At 52.7% G+C, this 18,883-nt stretch overlaps 1 protein-coding gene across 1 annotated transcript in view; it reads right to left on the reverse strand.

Moving 5' to 3' along the window:
- Nucleotides 1-8,154: 8,154 nt before the first annotated feature.
- The window catches only part of RSPO4 (R-spondin 4), a 29,098-nt gene continuing 18,369 nt past the window's right edge, over nt 8,155-18,883 (reverse strand). Inside the window, exons 2-5 of the mRNA XM_032859376.1 lie at nt 11,349-11,537; nt 10,524-10,664; nt 8,924-9,109; nt 8,155-8,255 (exon numbers count right to left, since the gene is read on the reverse strand). Coding sequence (XP_032715267.1) covers nt 8,155-8,255; nt 8,924-9,109; nt 10,524-10,664; nt 11,349-11,537 — 617 coding nt within the window. The remainder of the gene's footprint in view (nt 8,256-8,923; nt 9,110-10,523; nt 10,665-11,348; nt 11,538-18,883) is intronic.

An 18,883-nucleotide genomic window follows, 5' to 3' on the forward strand; every position in this document is an offset into this window, starting at 1 on the left:
AGGTGGATGCTAGGGGGAAGGAGGAGGGACTCAGGCACAAATCCATTTCTGTAAATAAAAACATGCAAATCCAAGGATTCATGTACATGAAAGGACACAGAATGAACTTGTGAGAGTGGATACCTGGGCAGGAAGGGAAGGGGGAAGAGTAGGGGGCATCAAGAGGGAAATTAAATAAAACAAGAGAAGGGTTTATCTGACTTGAGAATGAATAACTCAACTCTCTAGGCAGCCACAGTCTTACCAAAAAAAAAAAAAAAAAAGGGAAAAGGAGATAAAATGGGGATGGGGATGGTAAAAGGCAACTAGTGTAGGGCCTTCCTCCAATGGAGTAAAGTAAGTGGAGTGCTCCCAGTGGTATCTGGCTCACAGTAGGGCTTCAGAGGTAGGAGTCCCGCTATCATGTGAGCCTGGCTCCTCCAGCTTCTTGGACAGTGCTGCCCTCTCCTGGCCAAAAGAGTTACAGCACCCAGGCCGTTCCCCAGGGTATCAAACAGAGGGTGTGAAAGGAGGGAGGAGGACTGAGTCGCCCAAGGAAGGGAACTTCTACTGGGAAGAGACAGTCAATTAGGTAAAGTTTCCTGGAGGAGGAACATCTATGCCGTAGGACAGACACAATCTTTTTAAGAAGATTTTTATTTATTTATTTATTTGACAGAGAAGACAGAAAGAGAGTGATCATAGGTAGGCATTGAAGCAGAGCAGGCGGTGCCGGGGAGGGGGGGTGAGACTGCTGAGACATGGTGCAGATGCCAAAGCGCAGGAGTGAATGTGCGCAAGCTCACCAGAATTCCCAGGTCCACAGCAAAATAGGAGATATAGAACACAATGGCCGGCATATCACTTTACCCTCTGAGTCTCCCTTTCTGCAACTGTATATGTGGCCAAAGACAATAGCACCCATTCCCAGGGGAGGTGGAAGATGAAATGGTAGGGGTTGTGGTAGGGTACATAGTAGGGCTTCACCGTGGTAGCTTGTGATGCTGTCTTTCCATTCATCCGTTCATTTGCTTGTCAATCTCCTTCAGTCCAAATCATATTTGTCCTGGGGCTCCTGGGTGGCTCGGTGGGTTAAAGCCTCTGCCTTCAGCTCATGTCATGATCCTAGGGTCCTGGGATCGAGCCCCGCATCGCATCGCATCGCATCGGGCTTTCTGCTCAGCAGGGAGCCTGCTTCCCTCTCACTCTCTGCCTGCCTCTCTGCCTACTTGTGATCTCTGTCTGTCAAATAAATAAATAAAATCTTAAAAAAAAAGGGGGGGGCCTCTGTTCTCAAGCTCAGCGCTGTGTCTCCAAAACCCTTTCTGAAAAACGTTTATGCAAAGCCATGTGAATCTTTCTAAAGGGTATTTAAAATCCCGTTTGCAAAATGTCTCCAAAGAATTTCATTTTTATTTTTTGAACTTGGTAGTATATTTCCATGTCTTACTGGTCAAAAGGAGTAAAAGAGGACAGCAAGTCTCCTTCCACCTGCTCCCATCCCGGCCCTCTCGCAGACTGCCCATGGTTCTGCAACTTGCTTTTCTCCATTCATCGTGCGTCTTGGCCATTGCTCAGAGTCGTACATCAAACCCTTCCTCAGGACCCCTTCTCAGCTGCATGACGTCCCATGGAGCGCTATGTGACTATACCTTAAAGGGGTCTCCTGCAAAGGTTTGGAATGTTTCCAGTTCTCTGTGATCAAAACCACTGGCCACAGGGAACAGTTGTGTGCACGCACACTTGTTCTGCACGCGGATGAGGCTAATCAGAGGATAAATCCCTGGAAGTGGCTGGCTGAGCGCCGGGGAGGAGAGTGTTTTCATTTTAATACACATCGTCAATTTCCCTTCTCTAGAGGTTGGCCCATGCTCCTCCCCCCAGGAAGGCAGGAGAGAGCACCAACTTACCCACAGCCCGGCCAAGGCCTTGTGGTTTCAAAATCTGGCTCTCTGCCACTCAAGCAGGTCAAACGGGGTCACTCTGTGTGATTTGATTGTCATTTAATTTCAGTGAGGTGGACCATCTTTTCTCACGGGATGCGGGTCTCCCCGGGGTGGCATAGGATGTGCCCCCCCCAGTGTGGGAGCCATGCAGTAAGTGGCCACCTGGTGGAGGGTGAGGTTTTTGAGTTCCCATTCCTGCTATCTTTCTCAGCCTTGGATTCCCCATCTATTAAAAGTAGGAATAATAATAAAATCTACTTCTGAGGGCGGGATGGAGGATGAATGTAAGTTTGTAATGTGAAATTCCCTATACAGTTCTGGGCTCAGACTCAGGGCTTAAGAAATGATTGTTGAGTGAATAAATGAAATAGATCTTAAAATAAAAACCTTTATTGAGCAGTTACTGTGTCTTAACTCTCATGTGTTATTAAAACTGAATTAAACCTCACAAAGACACCATGAGAGATACTCTTCTTATCCCCTTTTACAGATGAGGAAACTGAGGCCCACAGAGATGTACAGGATTTTGGCCAAGGGCTCGAAGCTGGTCAGTGGTGGAGATGACATTTGTGGCTTTGCTATGTAGCTCTTCCCTGCCTCTTCCCTGCCCTCCGCCCTAGGAGAGTGACTCCACTATCAACCCCTAGTCCAGTTGTCTATTGCTGTGAAACTAACCTCTCCAACCTCAGGAACATAAAGCAACACCCATTTTATTACATGTGTGGGTTCTGAGGCCCGGGAGTTCAGACAGGGCAGAGTGGGGCCAGCTTCTCTCTGCTGGCGTGTGAGCTAGGAGGACAGCAGCTGGGGGTGGGACAGGCTGGGTGGCAGCAGCCCCTTCCCAGCCAGCTTCTTCAGCCCCAGCTCTGGCTGGCTGATCTGTGCCACCTTGTGGGTGGTGGATGGCCGGTTGAATGGACCACTATGGGTGAGGCTGGGAGTCGGAGAGCAAGGTGGGGGAGCAGCAGACCCCAGGGCTGAATCTTCTGGTCCCCCAGTCGGGCAGCCTAGGAGGCTTGCAAATTCTGGGCTTGGCACCCCCATGAGCAGCTTCTGCTCCAGGCATTTGCATGTGCTGTTTCCTATAGCTGGATCCACCCCTCCAATGTCAGTTTTCAGTTATCAGCCTGCCTAACTGGTCCTGGAGGAGGTGCCCCCTGAGGGCTCCCCCCCCACACCCCCTGCAGGCTGCAGATAGCTTAACTGTCCCTGATCCCAGATCCTCTCCTCTGCAGGAGGCCTTCTTGTCCCATTGTAATTGACTTGAGTACAGACAGAAAGCTCTGGGACAAGACCTAGGTGTTTATCACTGGCAGCCAGCATAGTTCCAGACACCCAGCCACCCCTATGTGTATATTTACTGAACGGATGATAAAATGAGACTGGTGGATTTTGAATGGCTTTTTTTTTTTTTAAGATTTTATTTATTTGACAGACAGAGATCACAAGTGGGCAGAGAGGCAGGCAGAGAGAGGGGGAAGCAGCCACCCCGCTGAGCAGAGAGCCCAACGCTGCGAACCCTGGGATCACGACCTGAGCCCAACCAAGGCAGAGGCCTTAACCCCCTGAGCCACCCAGGCGCCCCAAGATTTTGAATGGCTTTAACTTGCGCCTCTGTCTCCTCTTGTGTAAGTGAGCTTGCAGGCAGAGCTGCCATGAAGCTGCAGGAGATGAATGCTGGGACCAGGCCCACGCACAGGAGGAAATCAGAAAGATGACCTGTAGGGAGGGGAGACAAGCAAAGGAAATGAGCCACTGCCCTTAGAGCCCTTAGCCAGATCAATACGTTTAAGATGTTCTTCTTATTAATCATTATGATCATTACTGTTGTTTTATTATTACAAGAACGCACATTTCCTGAGTCTGAGGGGCCACACAGGATAGTTTGAAATGTTCCTCTAAGTGAAAATGGGAGAACTTTAACTCCACGAGTCCCTGGAGGCCGGGGGCCGGGATGTCTTGGCAGGAGGCAGGAACTGCGGCAGTCAGGGTGACCTGCTGTGGGATGTGGGGCTCGGGTCCTCCTCTGTATATGTGCTGCCAAAGCGAGCGCTCCGGTCCTCCTCTGAATCCACGTCCCCTCAGTGCCTGGCGGGGAGCCAGAGTCCTGGAGCCTCTTTGCTGTAAATGCCACTCGGCAGAAGCCACCATCGCAACGGTCCTTGTTCAGCCTGAAGCGGGAGGTACCCTCCCCCTCATCCATCCCCACCGACCCTGCTGGGAGTGAGAAGCCAGCCAGAAGTCCCCGCCCCCATCCCCCCCCCCCCCAATTTCTGAAAAGGGCGTGGTTACTAGCCGGGCTTCTGCAGCGTTCATAGCTGGGCAGCGCCCTCTAGGGACAGGAGGTGGGAAGGACATGCAGGCAATGCTGGGGACCCAGCAAGCAAGCTCTGGGGTGGGGTGTCTGCCTGAAAGAGGGCCGTCTCTTGGCCTCTGGAGCGGAGGTGGGAGGTTGGGGGAGGGTTGAGCAGGGAGCTCTCAGCATGCGCCAAGCCGTGTTTGCTTCCTCTGGAGTAGCATCTGGCCAGCCCCAAGCCTCCGTCTGGGCTCTGTCCCTCTCTGGCTGGGTGATCCTGGCCAGTCTCAAAGATTCTCTCTGAGCTTCATCTGTAAGAGATAGTTACATGGGAGGCTCTCCTTCGCAGTAAGGTGGCCTGATCCTCCAGAGAACGTGGGAGAGGCTGGGTGAGAAAGGTTTAGGAGCTGGAGAGAATGTCTGAGATCCAGTCTATAGGCCCTCGAGAAACTAATCTCCTAATTTGAAAACTTAAAAAAAAAAAAAAAAGGGACAACCTTGTCCACAGCCCTCATCTGGGAACAGAGGACCAGGCCCCTGAGGGAAAGAACATGGCTTGGGGATTGCAGGAGGGGAAGTTTCCTCTCCCATCTTGATTTCTTAGAATGATGGATGTTAGAACCTCCAGCAACCTAGAATTCAAATCTCACCAGAAAACATACTAGAGAAGAGGTCTATATTTGGAACCCTATAGAATCGGATTGCAGAAGCTGGCGGTCAGAAGCAGAAAGGCAGATGCCTTGGATTTAGGCCTGAGTGTAAGGACCTATTTAGAAACTGTCCCTGCCTCCCTTCCCCCAGGGGATTTACTTGGAGACAAGTCCCGGAAACCAGCCTCAGGTAACAAAGCTCAAATACAGGGGTGGGTCAGGCCAGGTGGAGACACCTGATCAGTGGGGGGTTGCATACTGTCTCCCTAGCTACCAAGGAGTAGCCCCCCCCCCGCCCCACCCTTTGGGAGCCTTTTTGGCGCCAATCCTAATCAAGGTGTAATAGGCTGGTTCAAATGTCTACTAGGGTAAATTGTAATTCAATTGGTTACCTAGCATCACTGTGGAGCTTCCTGTGTGTGTTAAAATCTCATTGGCCACCTCTGCGTGGCCAGTCCGGACCGCATGGCCTTTGCCCTTAAATGCTAGTCTGAAACAGAGAAGGGCCGCCCTCTCTTGTAAGAGGTGCATCCCCGAACGTTTGGTCAGATTCTTTTTTTTTTTTTTTTAAGACTTTGTTTATTTGACAGACAGAGATCACAAGTAGGCAGAGAGGCAAACAGAGAGAGAGAGAGAGAGAGAGGGAAGCAGGCTCCCTGCTGAGCAGAGAGCCCGACTAGGGGCTCCATCCCAGGACCCTGAGATCATGACCTGAGCCTAAGGCAGAGGCTTTAACCCACTGAGCCACCCAGGCGCCCCTATTTGGTTAGATTCTTGATACTTGGTGCGAAATAAAGCTTTGCTTGACCTTCGCTTTATATCAGTCTCGCTCCTTTAATCACGGACCCATTATTGGGGCATAACACTGAGCACTGCCACGGCAAGGCCCCCAAGAGAGCCATCGTCACTACTGAGCTGGTCCTGGAATGAGTAGTTAGCACTCCCTGTCTGCCCCCCAAACTTGTTCACAATTAGTAGGCTTGGGGTAGGACGCTGAAATCTGAATTTTTGACAAGTGCCCCAGGGATGCTGTTGGACCGCCCAGATTTGGGCAATGGATATAATCTAGTCATGTCCTCCATCAAACTGGGGGTGGTGAGGGAGGCCCAAGGTCAAGAAATAAAAAGGGACTTGGCCTAGAGCTAGCAGATAGCTGGTGCCAGGCTGGGACTCAAACCCGGGCCCCCAGAGCTGAGGCCACTCACACCAGCAGTGAGATCATTATTCAGATGGCTCCTTGGGATGGTCACACCTCCTGGGTGTCCCTGGCCCCTTGGACGTGTCATCCAGGGCACAGATGGTTTCCTGGGGCCACATCTGTGATTCATGGGGCTGAGAGGCCTTGGGTGGGGAGCACAGCACTGCTGTCATCAGCCTGTGGCTAAGTCCCCTTCTTGAGAGGACCCTGGCTGTGGGGGCTGAGGGTCCCTCCTCTTCTTTCAGTGCCCCTTCATCCCCAGCCCTCCCTTCATCCTCACAGCCCTGAGCATTCCAGGGAAAACCGCCCCACATGGTTGAGATTCACTTATTCCAAACTCATCAGCATCATGGTTTTATAACACCCACCCCATGCCCAAGAAGCACTTGCAAATTTCTTTTTTTTTTCTCTTTATTAAAAAAAAAAAATGTAGGGGTCTTGAAACAACAACAATAGAGCATTTCAGAGGCACAAACTTTTGCAGGAGAAGCTGGTGGTCTGGCCAGGCGAGGAAAGGCAGCAGTTATGAGGGTGGGCCTGGCGGGTGTGTGTGTGTGGAGCGGTGGGGGGCGGGGCGGGCGGTGTGTGTGTGTGTCAAGGGATTATGCCAGAGAGAGGGAAGCCTGAGGGTAGGCACTTCTTGGGGGGTGGGGGGTGTGCTACCTCATCACCTTTAACCTCTCTTCCAGCCTGCGGGCCGGTCCCCCTTCCGTAGGCCACCCTGGGGGCCCCCCTGGGCCTCAGGCTCCCAATGCTTCTAGCTGCTGGGACCTTCTGACTTCAGGCCAGCCTTGGCATGACCATGCCAAGGCAAATTGGGAGCACCCCTTCCTGGGGACTCAGGGAGGCCAACAAGGAGGGGCTAGGTACTGTGATGCTGGAATGACAGGCAGTGAGAACAAACTGACTTCTGAGCTAAATCTTACTTGAGACTCCCCGATGTTCTTCTCCATGTTCTTCTCGCCTGGTGTGGTGGTGGTGGGGGGGGGTGTCCCAGTGAAATGCAAGCGCTCAGGGTTCCTTGGGGGCTTGGGGGATGGAGGAATCTTCCCTCGCTCCTGACCCTTCCCTTGCTCCTTCTTTCATCACCTCCCCAAAGGCCCCCAAAGTTTCCTGTGGGTGTGCTGCGCTGGGCAGCCAATAAGTAGAAAGCCTAGCACCTGGGTTTCCTGGGTGACCTTGGGCAAGTCCCTTCTTGGGCCTCAGTTTCCCCACAGGTACAAGGGGCAGGAAGCACCAGGGTGGGGAACAGAGCAGCTTGGATAATCTCAAAGTTCCTTTTGGCTTTGATGGCCTCTTCTGGGCGGGCCCGTGGTTCCCCCAGGGATGACAGTCCTATTGGAAGCAGTGCTTGGACCCCCAAAGGACAAGGGAATACAGTCAGTTTGGGAAGAAGGGGGCAGGGAACCATGAGGGAGGGCAGTCATGGAGCACCAAGGGCAAACTCTGTGGCCACAGGCAGGCTCAGGGCTGGCTGTCCAGCCGGAGGCCCCATCTGTGTCTACACAGGGAATGGGGAGCCCCCAGAGCCTCTTCCTGGAGGTTCCCACAGGAGCCGGTGACCAAGGGCCGTGGAGATGGCCTCCAGGGATTGGCCTGAGCAGGGGGCACTGGCAGCCCTGGGTTCTGGGGTCTCCTCTGGAGCAGAAGCGGGTCCCTCAGGACTCGCACAGCCTGCCTGGACGGCGGCCTGGGCCCCGCCCTTGGACACCCCTTCTCTGCGAACAGGGGTCCCAACAGGGTCAGGGAAAGGCCTAGAGAAAGACGTCTTCTTTCTTTAAGAAGTAGAGAGAGCAGGACACAGGGAAGAACAGGAAAGAAAACAGGAGACAAGGAAAAGAAAGGCAGACAGATAAAAGATTAAAGAGAAAGAAGGGAAAAGGACAGGTGGGAGGAGAAACGGAAGGAAGAGCAGAAATGAAGGAGAGCTGGAAAGGCAGGACGCGGGGAGGAGGGGGGAAGGGTGGGGAGAGAGAAGGATGAGGTCCCAGCGGCCGCAGCAGGAGGGGTTGGCGGTGTGGGTGTTGGAGGGCTGCAGGTTGAGGGAGGGTCGGGGTGCTGCGGGCGGCAAGCCCCCGGGACTCCTCAGGCCGGTGGGCGGGGCCTCACGTCCAGCGTGCGGTCCTGCCTCCTGTCCTTGCGCGGGCGCCGGTCTCTCCGCCCCTTCTTCTGGCTGGGGTTCCTCCCTGCACCAAGAGCACAGGGCATTGTGTCTGAGACCCGCGCGGCCCAGCCCGGGGAAGCCCTTCCATCCACTTGCTTTTGAACACTCGCGCGTTGAATGGCCCGAGGCTGCCGGCGGCGTGGGGCCCGTTTAGAGATCAGAGGGCTTACTTGGGCTCTACTAAGAGCTGGTCCCCTCTTGGGAAGTCGCATCTCTATGCCCGGACGGGAGCTCTCACGTTTGCCCTGACTCCTCTAAGTGTTCGCAAGTTGTGTTGAGCCCAAGTGTGACCACGTGGGGGAATTTCTTTTATTTCTCTTTTATATGACAGGGCATCAACTGATTTTTTTTTTCTAATGACCCATGTAAGGAGATCACATTTTCCACAAACTTTGGAGTCATAAAGAGGGCGTTCTGAAATCCTTGCTATTAAAAGGGTGGTGGTCATTCTGCAAGGGCAGAGAAGTCCTGATGAAGGCAGGCACGTATCTCTCCCGAAGTTGGGACTGATCCCGCCTGCCTTTGAAAGGATACCAGGGAGGGCAGGACTTAACCCACAGGAAGGTATGGGTAATCTTGGACTTTCGGGCCGCCCTATGGGTGCTATTTGGGCAGGCAATGTCCCCAGCCCCACAGCGTTCCCCGGGGGGGCCCTGCTTGCTGCAGCCCCGAATGCAGCCCAGTGCTCACCTGCTGGGCATGACCTCTGGATGGGACATTTCCTTGACTCAGAGAGCACCTGGCAGGTTGCTGCCTCCTCCCGTCCGGCCCGGCCGGCCTCCCGCACTCGGGTCTCCAGACCCCAGGCCGAGCCGCATGCCTTCCCGTTGTGCAAACAGGGGCCCCAGCTCCCCCAAGGGCCCAGCTCACATTCTTCTGTTGGGTGGAGACACAGACAGACAATTTGGGTCAGCAGGCAGGGAGTGTCCTTCAGATCCAAGGGCAAAGTCGGAGTGGTCCGGGTCCCTGAAGACAACAGCTCTCGCCAGGAGCAGAGGGGAGACACTTAACTATCTATTTATGAGGGCCTGGGATGGGCGCCATACTAAAGCACGCCCGGGCCAGAAGTGGGAGTGACAGTGGGCTTTAGAGGGGAGCTTCCTGGAGGAGGTTACTGAGGAGCTAGAGGGAGAGGAGGCGATCCAGTAGAGCAGAAGGAAGGATACTGGCAGGTGTATGCAGTCCGGGGGCCTGGCAAACGTGAGGGAGGGAGGGCAGCTGGTGGGGAGGCAGGGGGGAGTCTGGGAGGAGGACAGGTAGGCCAAGAGGCCAGAAGGTCTGCTGGGAGGCCCTCAGGGCCAGCACATCGCTTTGACCTTGATCGTGTGCCTCTGATGGGCTGGGGAAGGCAGAAGCTATTTGGTGCTATTGTGAGGAAAAATGAGGTCACAGGCCAAGAAAGTTCTTAGCAGGAAACAAAACACACACACACACACACACACACACACACACACACACACACAGTTTTTCGCATTTGATTCTATTAAGAGTTCCCAAGAGGTAGGCAAAAAACAAGGCGGCTGTTAATACCCCCATTTTGCAGAATAGGCCAGTGAGGCCTAGAGCAGGTAAGGGGCCTGCTAAGGAAACACAAAAGGGAATCTGCATCAGAACATGGCAAGTGTTTAAGACCTACTTGGGCCCAGAAACCAGGTCTCCAGACCTGAGAACAGTGGTCCTTCTGCTGATGTGTTCATTTGCCAAGTAGGGACGAGCCCCTATTCTATGCCTCGTGCTTTGCTAGGTGCAGAGCAGCAGCGGGCACAAGACAGATCCAGCTCCGACTCCCGGAGTTCACCACCGAGAAATGTCAGGCTGGGACGGCAGGGTGCTTGTGCCATAATGGGGGAAGCACAGGCAGCCGCCGGAGCCTGGAAGAGGCCTGGGTTCTGGGGGCTTGGGGGACCCGGAAGGCTTCCTGGAGGAGGAGAATCCTGACCTGAAGCTTGAAGTAGGGGTGGGGAGATTAGCCAGGCTTCAGGGAGGGGCAGAAGGGAGACATGAAAAGGATTTGAACCCAGGTTTATCTGATTCTAAAATCGGTGCTCTTCTTGTGAACTCTGGGGCCTCCCCTGGTAATAGCAACGAATCTGATGTTGGTTGTGATGGTGACCGTGATAATGGTGCTCATGATGGCTCTAATGTATAGAAGGGTCCCTTTGTGTGTGTCTGATGTCCCCTATTGGGCCTCCCAGCACCCTGGGACATTCTCCTGTGGTTCTTCCTGTTCTACTGACAGCCCTCACCAGCCCCTTAGGGAAGGAGGCGGGGCGAGGAGGCCCCCACTCACCCTGGCACTCCCGAGTGCTGGGCTCGGCGGTGGTGCCCAGCGGGCAGGAGGGCAGACACTTCCCCTTGTACAGGAGAAACCGCCTCTTGCACTGGATGCAGAAGTCCTGGCTGAAGCAGCTTTCACACGTGGCCCCGCATTCTGCAAGAAAGCCAGGGCCACCAGTGGTTAGGGTGGCCACGCAGAAGGGGGCCTTCTGCCTTTGAGCAGCCCAAGCTCTGTAGCCCTGGGATCAGGATTCGGTCTCCTCTGAAGCCCAGACCTGTGTGGGAACTGCATTCCAGAGTTCCTTTCCTTGTCTGCCCTGAGGCTCACTGGAGGCAGGTGCCACATCCAAGGTAACACGCTTACTTGGATTGAAAGGTCAAGATTCCCTTTCTCATTTGAGCCAAGGCTCAGAGAGGGCAAGCGACTCGTCTAGAGTCACATAGCAAGTCTGGGCTGTGATGGAGGACTTCTGCTGCATTTCCATCAAAGCTCAAACGTGGGCATGATCTATCCCAGGTCACAGTGAAAATCAGAGTTAGGAGTTAGGACCCCCTTTTCCCTTTGAGTTAGGCCCAGAGAAGGGGAGTAACATGCCCAAGGCCACACAGCAAGCTAGGGTAGATAGAGGTGAAGGTTTCCTGCTCTACTAGTGCCGAGAGCTGTTAGGGCTCTGTCTTGCTTAGGGCTTCTGAGCCAGCCTGAAACCAAGCCGGTATCTTGGAGTCTGGGCTCAGGCACACACTGCTTGCTTGCGGTCATGTTGGGGTGAGAGGTGGGGTGTGGGCCAGAGGTCTCAGGAACCCAGCACTAGCACAGGATGAGGGGGAAGCCACGTACTTTTGCACCTGTTGACCTCCTGGCCACGGACGCCGAAGTAGCCAGAGGGACAGTCATGCACACACTTGCCATATTGGCGGATGCCCTCCCGGCGGATGAACAGGAAGAGCCTCTGCTGGCAGGTGGAGCAGCCATTTTCCTCTGAGCAGATGACACAGCCTGTGCAGTTGCCCCCTGGACCAGTGCCCACTGCCAGCCAGACCAGGGAGGAAGGTGGGGGAAAGTGGGAGAGAAATAGTCAAACCATGTACGTGAGCAGCACGGACCATCTCATGGGGCATATTAACTGAACACATGGTCACCCGGACAAACCACTACATTTCCCAGACAACTAGATACAGTCATATGATCCCAATCTGGCCAACAGTGTATAAGCTAAAGCAATGTGTGCAACTTCTAAGAAGCTGCCTTAAAGGGCAGGAGCATGCCCTTTGTCATCCCCTCACCCTTCCTAGTGAGTGGAATGTGAACACGATGGCTGGAACACATGCAGCTACTTTGGATCATGAAGTGCTATCGTGGAATGATTAGAGATATAAGAAGAAAGAGCCCAGGTCCCCAAGGAAGGTAGAACCATGCTATACCAGCCCTGGGCTGCCCGTGTAGACTTACAGGAGAGAGAAATCACGGTTTCATTTAAACCACTGTTACGTGGAGTTTTCTAGAACTCACAGGCAAACTTAGCCTTCATGGGAATAGTGTGTGTTTATCAGTGTGTGGAGGGTGCGCATGCAGGTGGGGGTAGGGGACACCCTCGTCCTCCTGCTGTGTTTCTGAACAAGACTCCCTTCCTCCCTGTCACCGTCATCAAGCACTCCCAGCATCATCAAGTGTAGTGAGTTGAGGGAAGGAAAATTTGTTGCCCCAGAGTCAGCCAGGACCCAAAGCTGGGAAGGAGGCTGAGAATACTCTAGAAAGGGAGCCTTTCTAGCCAAGGCTCACAGGGGGTTTCTGCTTTCCTGATCATTACCTGATAAGCCTACCACTTAGAGAGATGGGATTTGTCAGCCTGGGGTGGGGGTGGGGGGTTGTGACTTTCCCTCTGTTCCCAACCCCCGAAATCAAGTGAGAAGAGGGGCAAGGTGCCCCTCCTAGAGACGGGTTGCCTGCAACAAGGGGTGGCCAGCTTCTTATGCCCCTGTTGGGCATTCAATTCTGTCACAGCCCTGCCAATCTGCTCCTTCCTGTGTCTCTCTGAGCAGAGTAAAGAGGCCAGGAGAGAGATGGGCAGAGCAGAGAGAAGAGGCAGCAGCCGAAGAAGCTATGCATCCTTCACAGCAAGCCTGGGGGGCTTCTCAGTGGCGAGGGCCCCTTAGAAGTAGCCGGGCTTCAGGGCTGAGGCTGCGGCCTCACCCAAGCAGGGTGGTTCCTGGCAAATGTCTCAGCGAGAGGCAGCAGGGAAAACCACTGGAGGTAGGAGGTGGGGAGAGTCCGTGAAGGACCGAGCAGCTTCTTAGAGGCAACTGGGGACATGTGAAACGGTCCCGCATTTATACCCCATCAAGGTCAGACTGTTTAATAAACCAGTTACATACTTTGACTCCCCCTGAGCCCACAGCCACCCAGCATAGGACCTTCTTGACTCTCCAGGTCTACCTGCCCCCCCACCAGCCCCCGTCTATTCGTGCCTCATCTGCCTTTTAGAGGAATTCCCCATTGTGTGAGGACCCCGAGAAGGGCAATTCCTGCCCCCACCCCCAGAACAGAAACCAAGGAAGTTCAGCCCTTCTTCAAGTTGACAGTGATGGGCATTGACCAATCAGATGCTCATTCCCATGACCCCGAGTCCTGGGAGTTGGACAAAAAGAGTGAGGGGCTATGTGGGGATAAGGGTCACTGTCCAGACCAGTCTGGGCCTTTTCTGCCTCCCCTCCCTCCCACTCTGGGATGGGTCCTGCCATTTCTCCAAGTCTGATCTCCAGCTGCCTGGATCCGGTGAGCCCCCCACAACCTTCTGATAACTCCCAATGCTGTGGCTTACACCTGAGAACCCTGACTGATCCAGAGGGCTTGCTAATGCCCCTGGGAAGAGAAACAGCCACAGAAGAGCGGAGTAGAGGTTTGTGTGTTTCCAAAGCTGTAGCCCCGCAGGGACCTGAGGGCAGAGAGAGAGAGTGTGCGCGATGTCATAAGAGGGATCTCCAGGGCCAGAGAGAGAACATCAGCTGAGAAGCAAACAGAGCCCAGACCTCCCACCCCATGGGAAACAGTTTAAATTCTGATAATACAGAGTGCTGGCAAGAATGAAAGGAAAACCCTCCCTTCTGACAGGAGAGTAAATAAGCCCTAGAGAAAAGTCCAGCAGCATCTAGTAAATTTGAGAATGTGCCTTTTCTGAGCACAGCAATTTGGCTCAAGAACTGTGCTTCTCAAACCCTTTCTCAGCCTCTCCTACAGGTCTTGTTACAACACACAGCGCTGGGTTCCACTCCGAGTGTCCGAGTGTCCCACTGAGTAGATTGGAGGTGGGGGGACTGAGACTTGGCATTTCTAACAGGTTCCAGGTGACACTGCTATTGCTGAACCGTGGCCATGCTCTCAAACCACCAGCATAGAGAAACCCTTGTGTCTGTGCCCGAAGAAGCATGAGCAAAGATGTTCACTGCAACATCGTTTAATAGCAAACAAGTGTAAAAATCTGACTATCAAAAGAAGAGATAAGCTCTCTAGGGTGCAGTCCCATATATGACCCATGAAACGTGACTGGGGAGGGTTTGCAGCCGACCTCATGGATACTCTCAAAGACAAGGGTGGCAGCGAAAACGCAGATTGCACAATGAATCACAGAGGAAGAAGCCATTTGTGTAGAGTTCGAAACCCTGCAAAACAATATTCTTGGACATGTGTGATACTTAAATTTGTATCAAGAGTGAAAGACATAAGGGGTTAATAAACACTGGATTCAGGATGTGGGTGAGAAAAGGGATTCAGGAAGAAGGCCAGGGATTCCTGTTGAATCTGTAATAGTTCATTTCTTCAAATCTGAAGCAAATATTAGGATGGCAAGATTTGCAACAAGTGGCTGGCAGGTACACAAATGTTCATTGTGTTTTTTATTCTTGACTGTAGTTTCAAAATACTTTACAATAAAAATATATTTAGAAGTGTTTAGCCTCTATCGTGTCTGTGGATTGGGGAGGGATAGGTAAGGAAAGAGGACTATCTTCTACTCCTACCCCTCCCAGCTTCCTTCGCCAAGCGCTGGCCCATCCTCAAGCTGAGATCTTGGGCAGGAGGTGACAGAAGTTCTGAGAGCAGCGGAGACCCGCAGCTGCGAGCCCTATGTTACTTATGCCCCCAGGTCCTTTCTCTCCTCAGTAAGGGACCTTATGTTTAGCCAAAGTCATGTCTTCCAAGAATGAAGACTACATTTCCCAGGCTCCTTTGCAGAGGTATATGGTGCAGTGTCTAAGTTGTGACCAATGGGCTTTAAGTGGGAGTGTCCTGTCCACACTCCAGGAATGACCTTTAAAGAAGGGTGGCTCTTTTCTCCTCCCCTTCTTCCTCTGCTGGTGGGATTGTGGACTTGGAAGCCAGAGCCAGGGCAGATGCCGGGGACAGAGGGACCTGGCAGAGAGGCCATGGCGTGGCCATGCTAACCCAGGGCGGTCTACTTCAGATTCTTGTATAGGAGAGAGGAGAAAGTGTCACCCCTCTTGTTTAGGCCATTGGACCTTTCTATCAGATCCTGAGGACTGCATGAGAATGACTGACGCTGTGGGGTCTTCAGCCTCACGGGTGGGCACAGGGTGATGTCAGTGGAGAACAGGGTACCTCTCCTCAGTGCCTCGGTGCTATGTCATCTCACTGGACCTGAGATGCGGCCCCACAACAAAGGGCAAAGGGACCCTCATTTGGCTTGAGGTGAACTCTGCCTCCCTGCAGAACAGGAGTTCCAAGTAGAAATTATGTTCAGTTAAGAAAAACAGAATAGCATTCGCTGCACACTGAGTGCATGGACAGAGACTCACACCCGACTCAGGTGTCTCTGCCCACTTTCCAGCTGAGGAGACCACGGGGCCCCAGGGTCCTGCAGCATCAGTGGAGGCAGGGACCTGGGCAGTCAGCCCCCTACTGCCCTCGTGGAGCATTTGTTCAAGGCTCCTCCGTGTCAGGCAGAGCCTGGGGCAGCAGGGATGGCCCGCGAATGGCCCCCACTGTCAGAGGACCTCACAGCTACTGCGAGGGCTGAAGCCCACAGGAGGGACTGAACGTAATGCAGACAGACAAAGTAAACTCTTTCTAACTGGTCTCTGGGAAGAACTTAGGAATCCTTCAGCCTGACCCCTGCAGGTGCACCGGGGATTCCGAGGCCACAAGGGGTGGAGACTTCCCCAAGCTCAGACAGCCAAACAGCAATTAGAGCTACAGCATTTTTCTAGAGTGACATTTCCACATGCAGAAGACAGAACCTGATAAGGACACCCCCCGTGACCTTGGATGGTGTGTGTGTGTGTGTGTGTACACATGGGTGTGCAGGCAGGGGACAGATCTCAACGCTTCTTTCAGGTTTTTGAAGAGTTAGCTCTGCGTCCTGCCGTGTCCTTGGTCCTGGTGGTGGGCTAGGGCGCCCTCTAGTGGCTCTGTACTGTAATGGCATGCCTGACTTAGAACTCTGATGGCCTCTGGCTTTTTCATCACATCTCTGCAACTTGTTGGACAGGGCAATGCTATTTCTCCTCCCCAAGGTCACGGGTGTAGAGACTTGAACGATAATTCTATGAATCATAAGTGATGACAACTAGTGTTTGTAAAATGCTGCTTTAGAAAGATCCAAATGTGATAGTTCTTAAACTTGACTGAGCCTAAGAATTCTCAGGGAGGCTTATAAAATGTCTGGTTCAGGCCCAGGAATGTGCATTATAATAAGTCCAAATTAATGTAATAGGCATTTTGGATGGGTCTCCCCTGCTCACGAACTCCTTTCCCTGACAACCAGATGTGGAAACCATGCTTGAATTGCATGACGCTCTCCCTTGGTCAATGCCAGACAGACTGAAGTAGGGACTGACTGCTCTTTCTGGCTGAACGAATTAGACCATCTTTCTTGGGAATTTTGACTCTGGGCCAACAGACAATGGTCTGTGTTGGGCTCTTGATCTAAGGACACTTGCAGGAAGGCAGGCTAGTGCCCATGTATGAGAAGCTTTTGTGGCCACTAGCATCTGTCGTCCCTCTCTGTGCTAATAGAGGCCCCATCCGGCCGCACTCTCTGACTTTGAGGTTCATGGAGAGACTCTCCATACACCTCACCACAGGTCCCCTTGACTCTGGTGGCTGGTTCAAACCTCGGCACATGTCTCAGCAAGAGCTAGTCTTCAGATTTTGGGGCGGGGGGTCGTTGACAGGCATGTGTGTGTGCATGCACATGTGTGCATTTTCTTTTCCACTCTATTTGGATTTGGGAAGATGTAGACCAGGGTTGGTGGGCACTGCAGGGTGGGAGGGAGTCCTGAGAATAGAGGCCACAAGGCAGCAGCAGAGCCGAGAGATTATGTGTGCACCTGGACGCCCCCCTGCGAGGGTCCACAAATTCTCTTTTCTCAAGCCACTCTATGGTAGGTTTCCTGTCACTTGCAACTAGACTCCTAATATAGAGAAGCAGAGAGAGAAAGAAACACATCGGATGCAGATAGAGTAAAGCAACCAGAAACCTCATGGGTCCCAAAAGACAGAGTTTCTGACCATGATGTAAGTCCAGGTTCCAGTTCCCTCCAGGCCAAGGGGCCTGGAGCCCCAGCCCCCCAGCCTGCTTACCGTGGCTCCCCAATGGGCTTCTTGTATACCCCAACTGTCTCCTGGCCTTCATCACTGGCCTCTCCCAGCTTAGATGCACATTTCTAAAGGAAAGGATTAGAGCTCTCCTTGCAATACCTTGGGTTTTCAGGGGACATCAGAAGAGATGGAACCCCACGCAATTTCCTATATCAATGGTCTCCCATGATCATGACCATCCTCCCCTACTCAAAATACCAGGCCCCAAATACATGGGCCTGTTTTACTCCAGCAGTTGGATGGGTTTGGAATGACATCTGAGTCGCTTCATCTTTTCCCAAGAAAATGACAGTGGAATGGATCACATCAAGCTTTGCGGTTTCCAAAGGGAGGCAGGCTTATAACAACTCTGAGATCATGAGCTAGCCCGGGGCTGAACGATCCATTCATTCATTCACCCACACGTCCAACCAATATCACTGCGTCATGTCCACTCTGAGGGGTTCTATGGTTATGAGCTCTGGGGCACAGCTGTGTGATCGCGGGCAAAGTGCTTTAACTCTCTGGGCTCAGTTACTCTAGTGTAAAAGGGGTGTAATAAGGCTTATCTTGCAGGGTTGTTGTAGTTAAAGGAGACAGTTCCTGAAAAACTCTTGGCTTTGAGCCCAGCACAAAGCAGGCCCCTGATACACTGTGTCTATTGTCATATGGAAGCGATGACCCGTTCTGTGCCCTCAAAAATCTAAGGAAGTGTGTTATGGTGCAGGTGCCCAGGTTCCAGTCCTGGCTCCACCACTCATGCAATGACCTTGGACAAGTACCCTCATCTCTGTGGACCTCAGTTTCCCCATCTGAAATCCTGTCGCAGCAATTCCTTTCCTCATGGGCCTGGATATGAGATGTGTGCAAACAAACCAGGAAGTGCCCAGCACACAGCAGGTACTTCTTTATAAATGTAAGTTCAAGTTCCTTGCCTGCCCACACTTGGTCAGTCCACATTTGGACCCTCCTCCCTTTCACAGGTGAGCAAACAGAGGCCAGAGGTGTTGGTGGACAGAAAGTCCAAGGAGATGGTCTTCAGGCAGACACGAGGAAGCAGTTTTGGTCTTGGGTGAAGGGCAGGTTTATCCTTTCTGTTGGGATCAGGGAATGACCTGGGTCTTCCAACAAGGGTTCCCAATCTCAGGGTGACCCACAGCCTGAGAACAACCCCAGGCAACCTCATTGCAATAGGAGTCAATGGCTTGACGTTTGCAAGGAATCTCCATATTTTTTCCATCTGGGAATTTCAAGTGGCTTCAGGGTCATCTGCAATATCATGCCTCCCACCCCCGTTCAGCCTGCAGAGCTTTCCTGGAAGGGGTCAAAATGCCCAGGGTGACATCTAAGACCTTGAAGATTACATGTTCTTCCAGACAGGTTCATGTCCTCGGCAGCCCACAGCGTGTCTGTCACTGAAAAATCCTTAATATCCACGTTGAGAAATGCAGCCCCATACTTAAAAAAAAACCAAACAAACAACAAAAACAACCAAATAAACCAACAACAAAAAACAATAAAGAAACAAACAAAAACCCTCATTTGGATAGACTGCTAACATTAAAAAGGAAAAACAGGGGCGCCTGGGTGGCTCAGTGGGTTAAAGCCTCTGCCTTCGGCTCAGGTCATGAGCTCAGGGTCCTGGGATCAAGCCCCGCATCGGGCTCTCTGCTCAGCAAGGAGCCTGCTTCCTCCTCCTCTCTCTCTCTGCCTGCCTCTCTGCCTACTTGTAATCTCTGCCTGTCAAATAAAATAAATAAAATCTTAAAAAAAAAAAAGAA

The sequence above is a fragment of the Lontra canadensis genome, unplaced genomic scaffold (genome assembly GCF_010015895.1).
Source record: "Lontra canadensis isolate GAN:19392208 unplaced genomic scaffold, GSC_riverotter_1.0 scaffold16, whole genome shotgun sequence".
Classification (NCBI taxonomy): Eukaryota; Metazoa; Chordata; class Mammalia; order Carnivora; family Mustelidae; genus Lontra; species Lontra canadensis.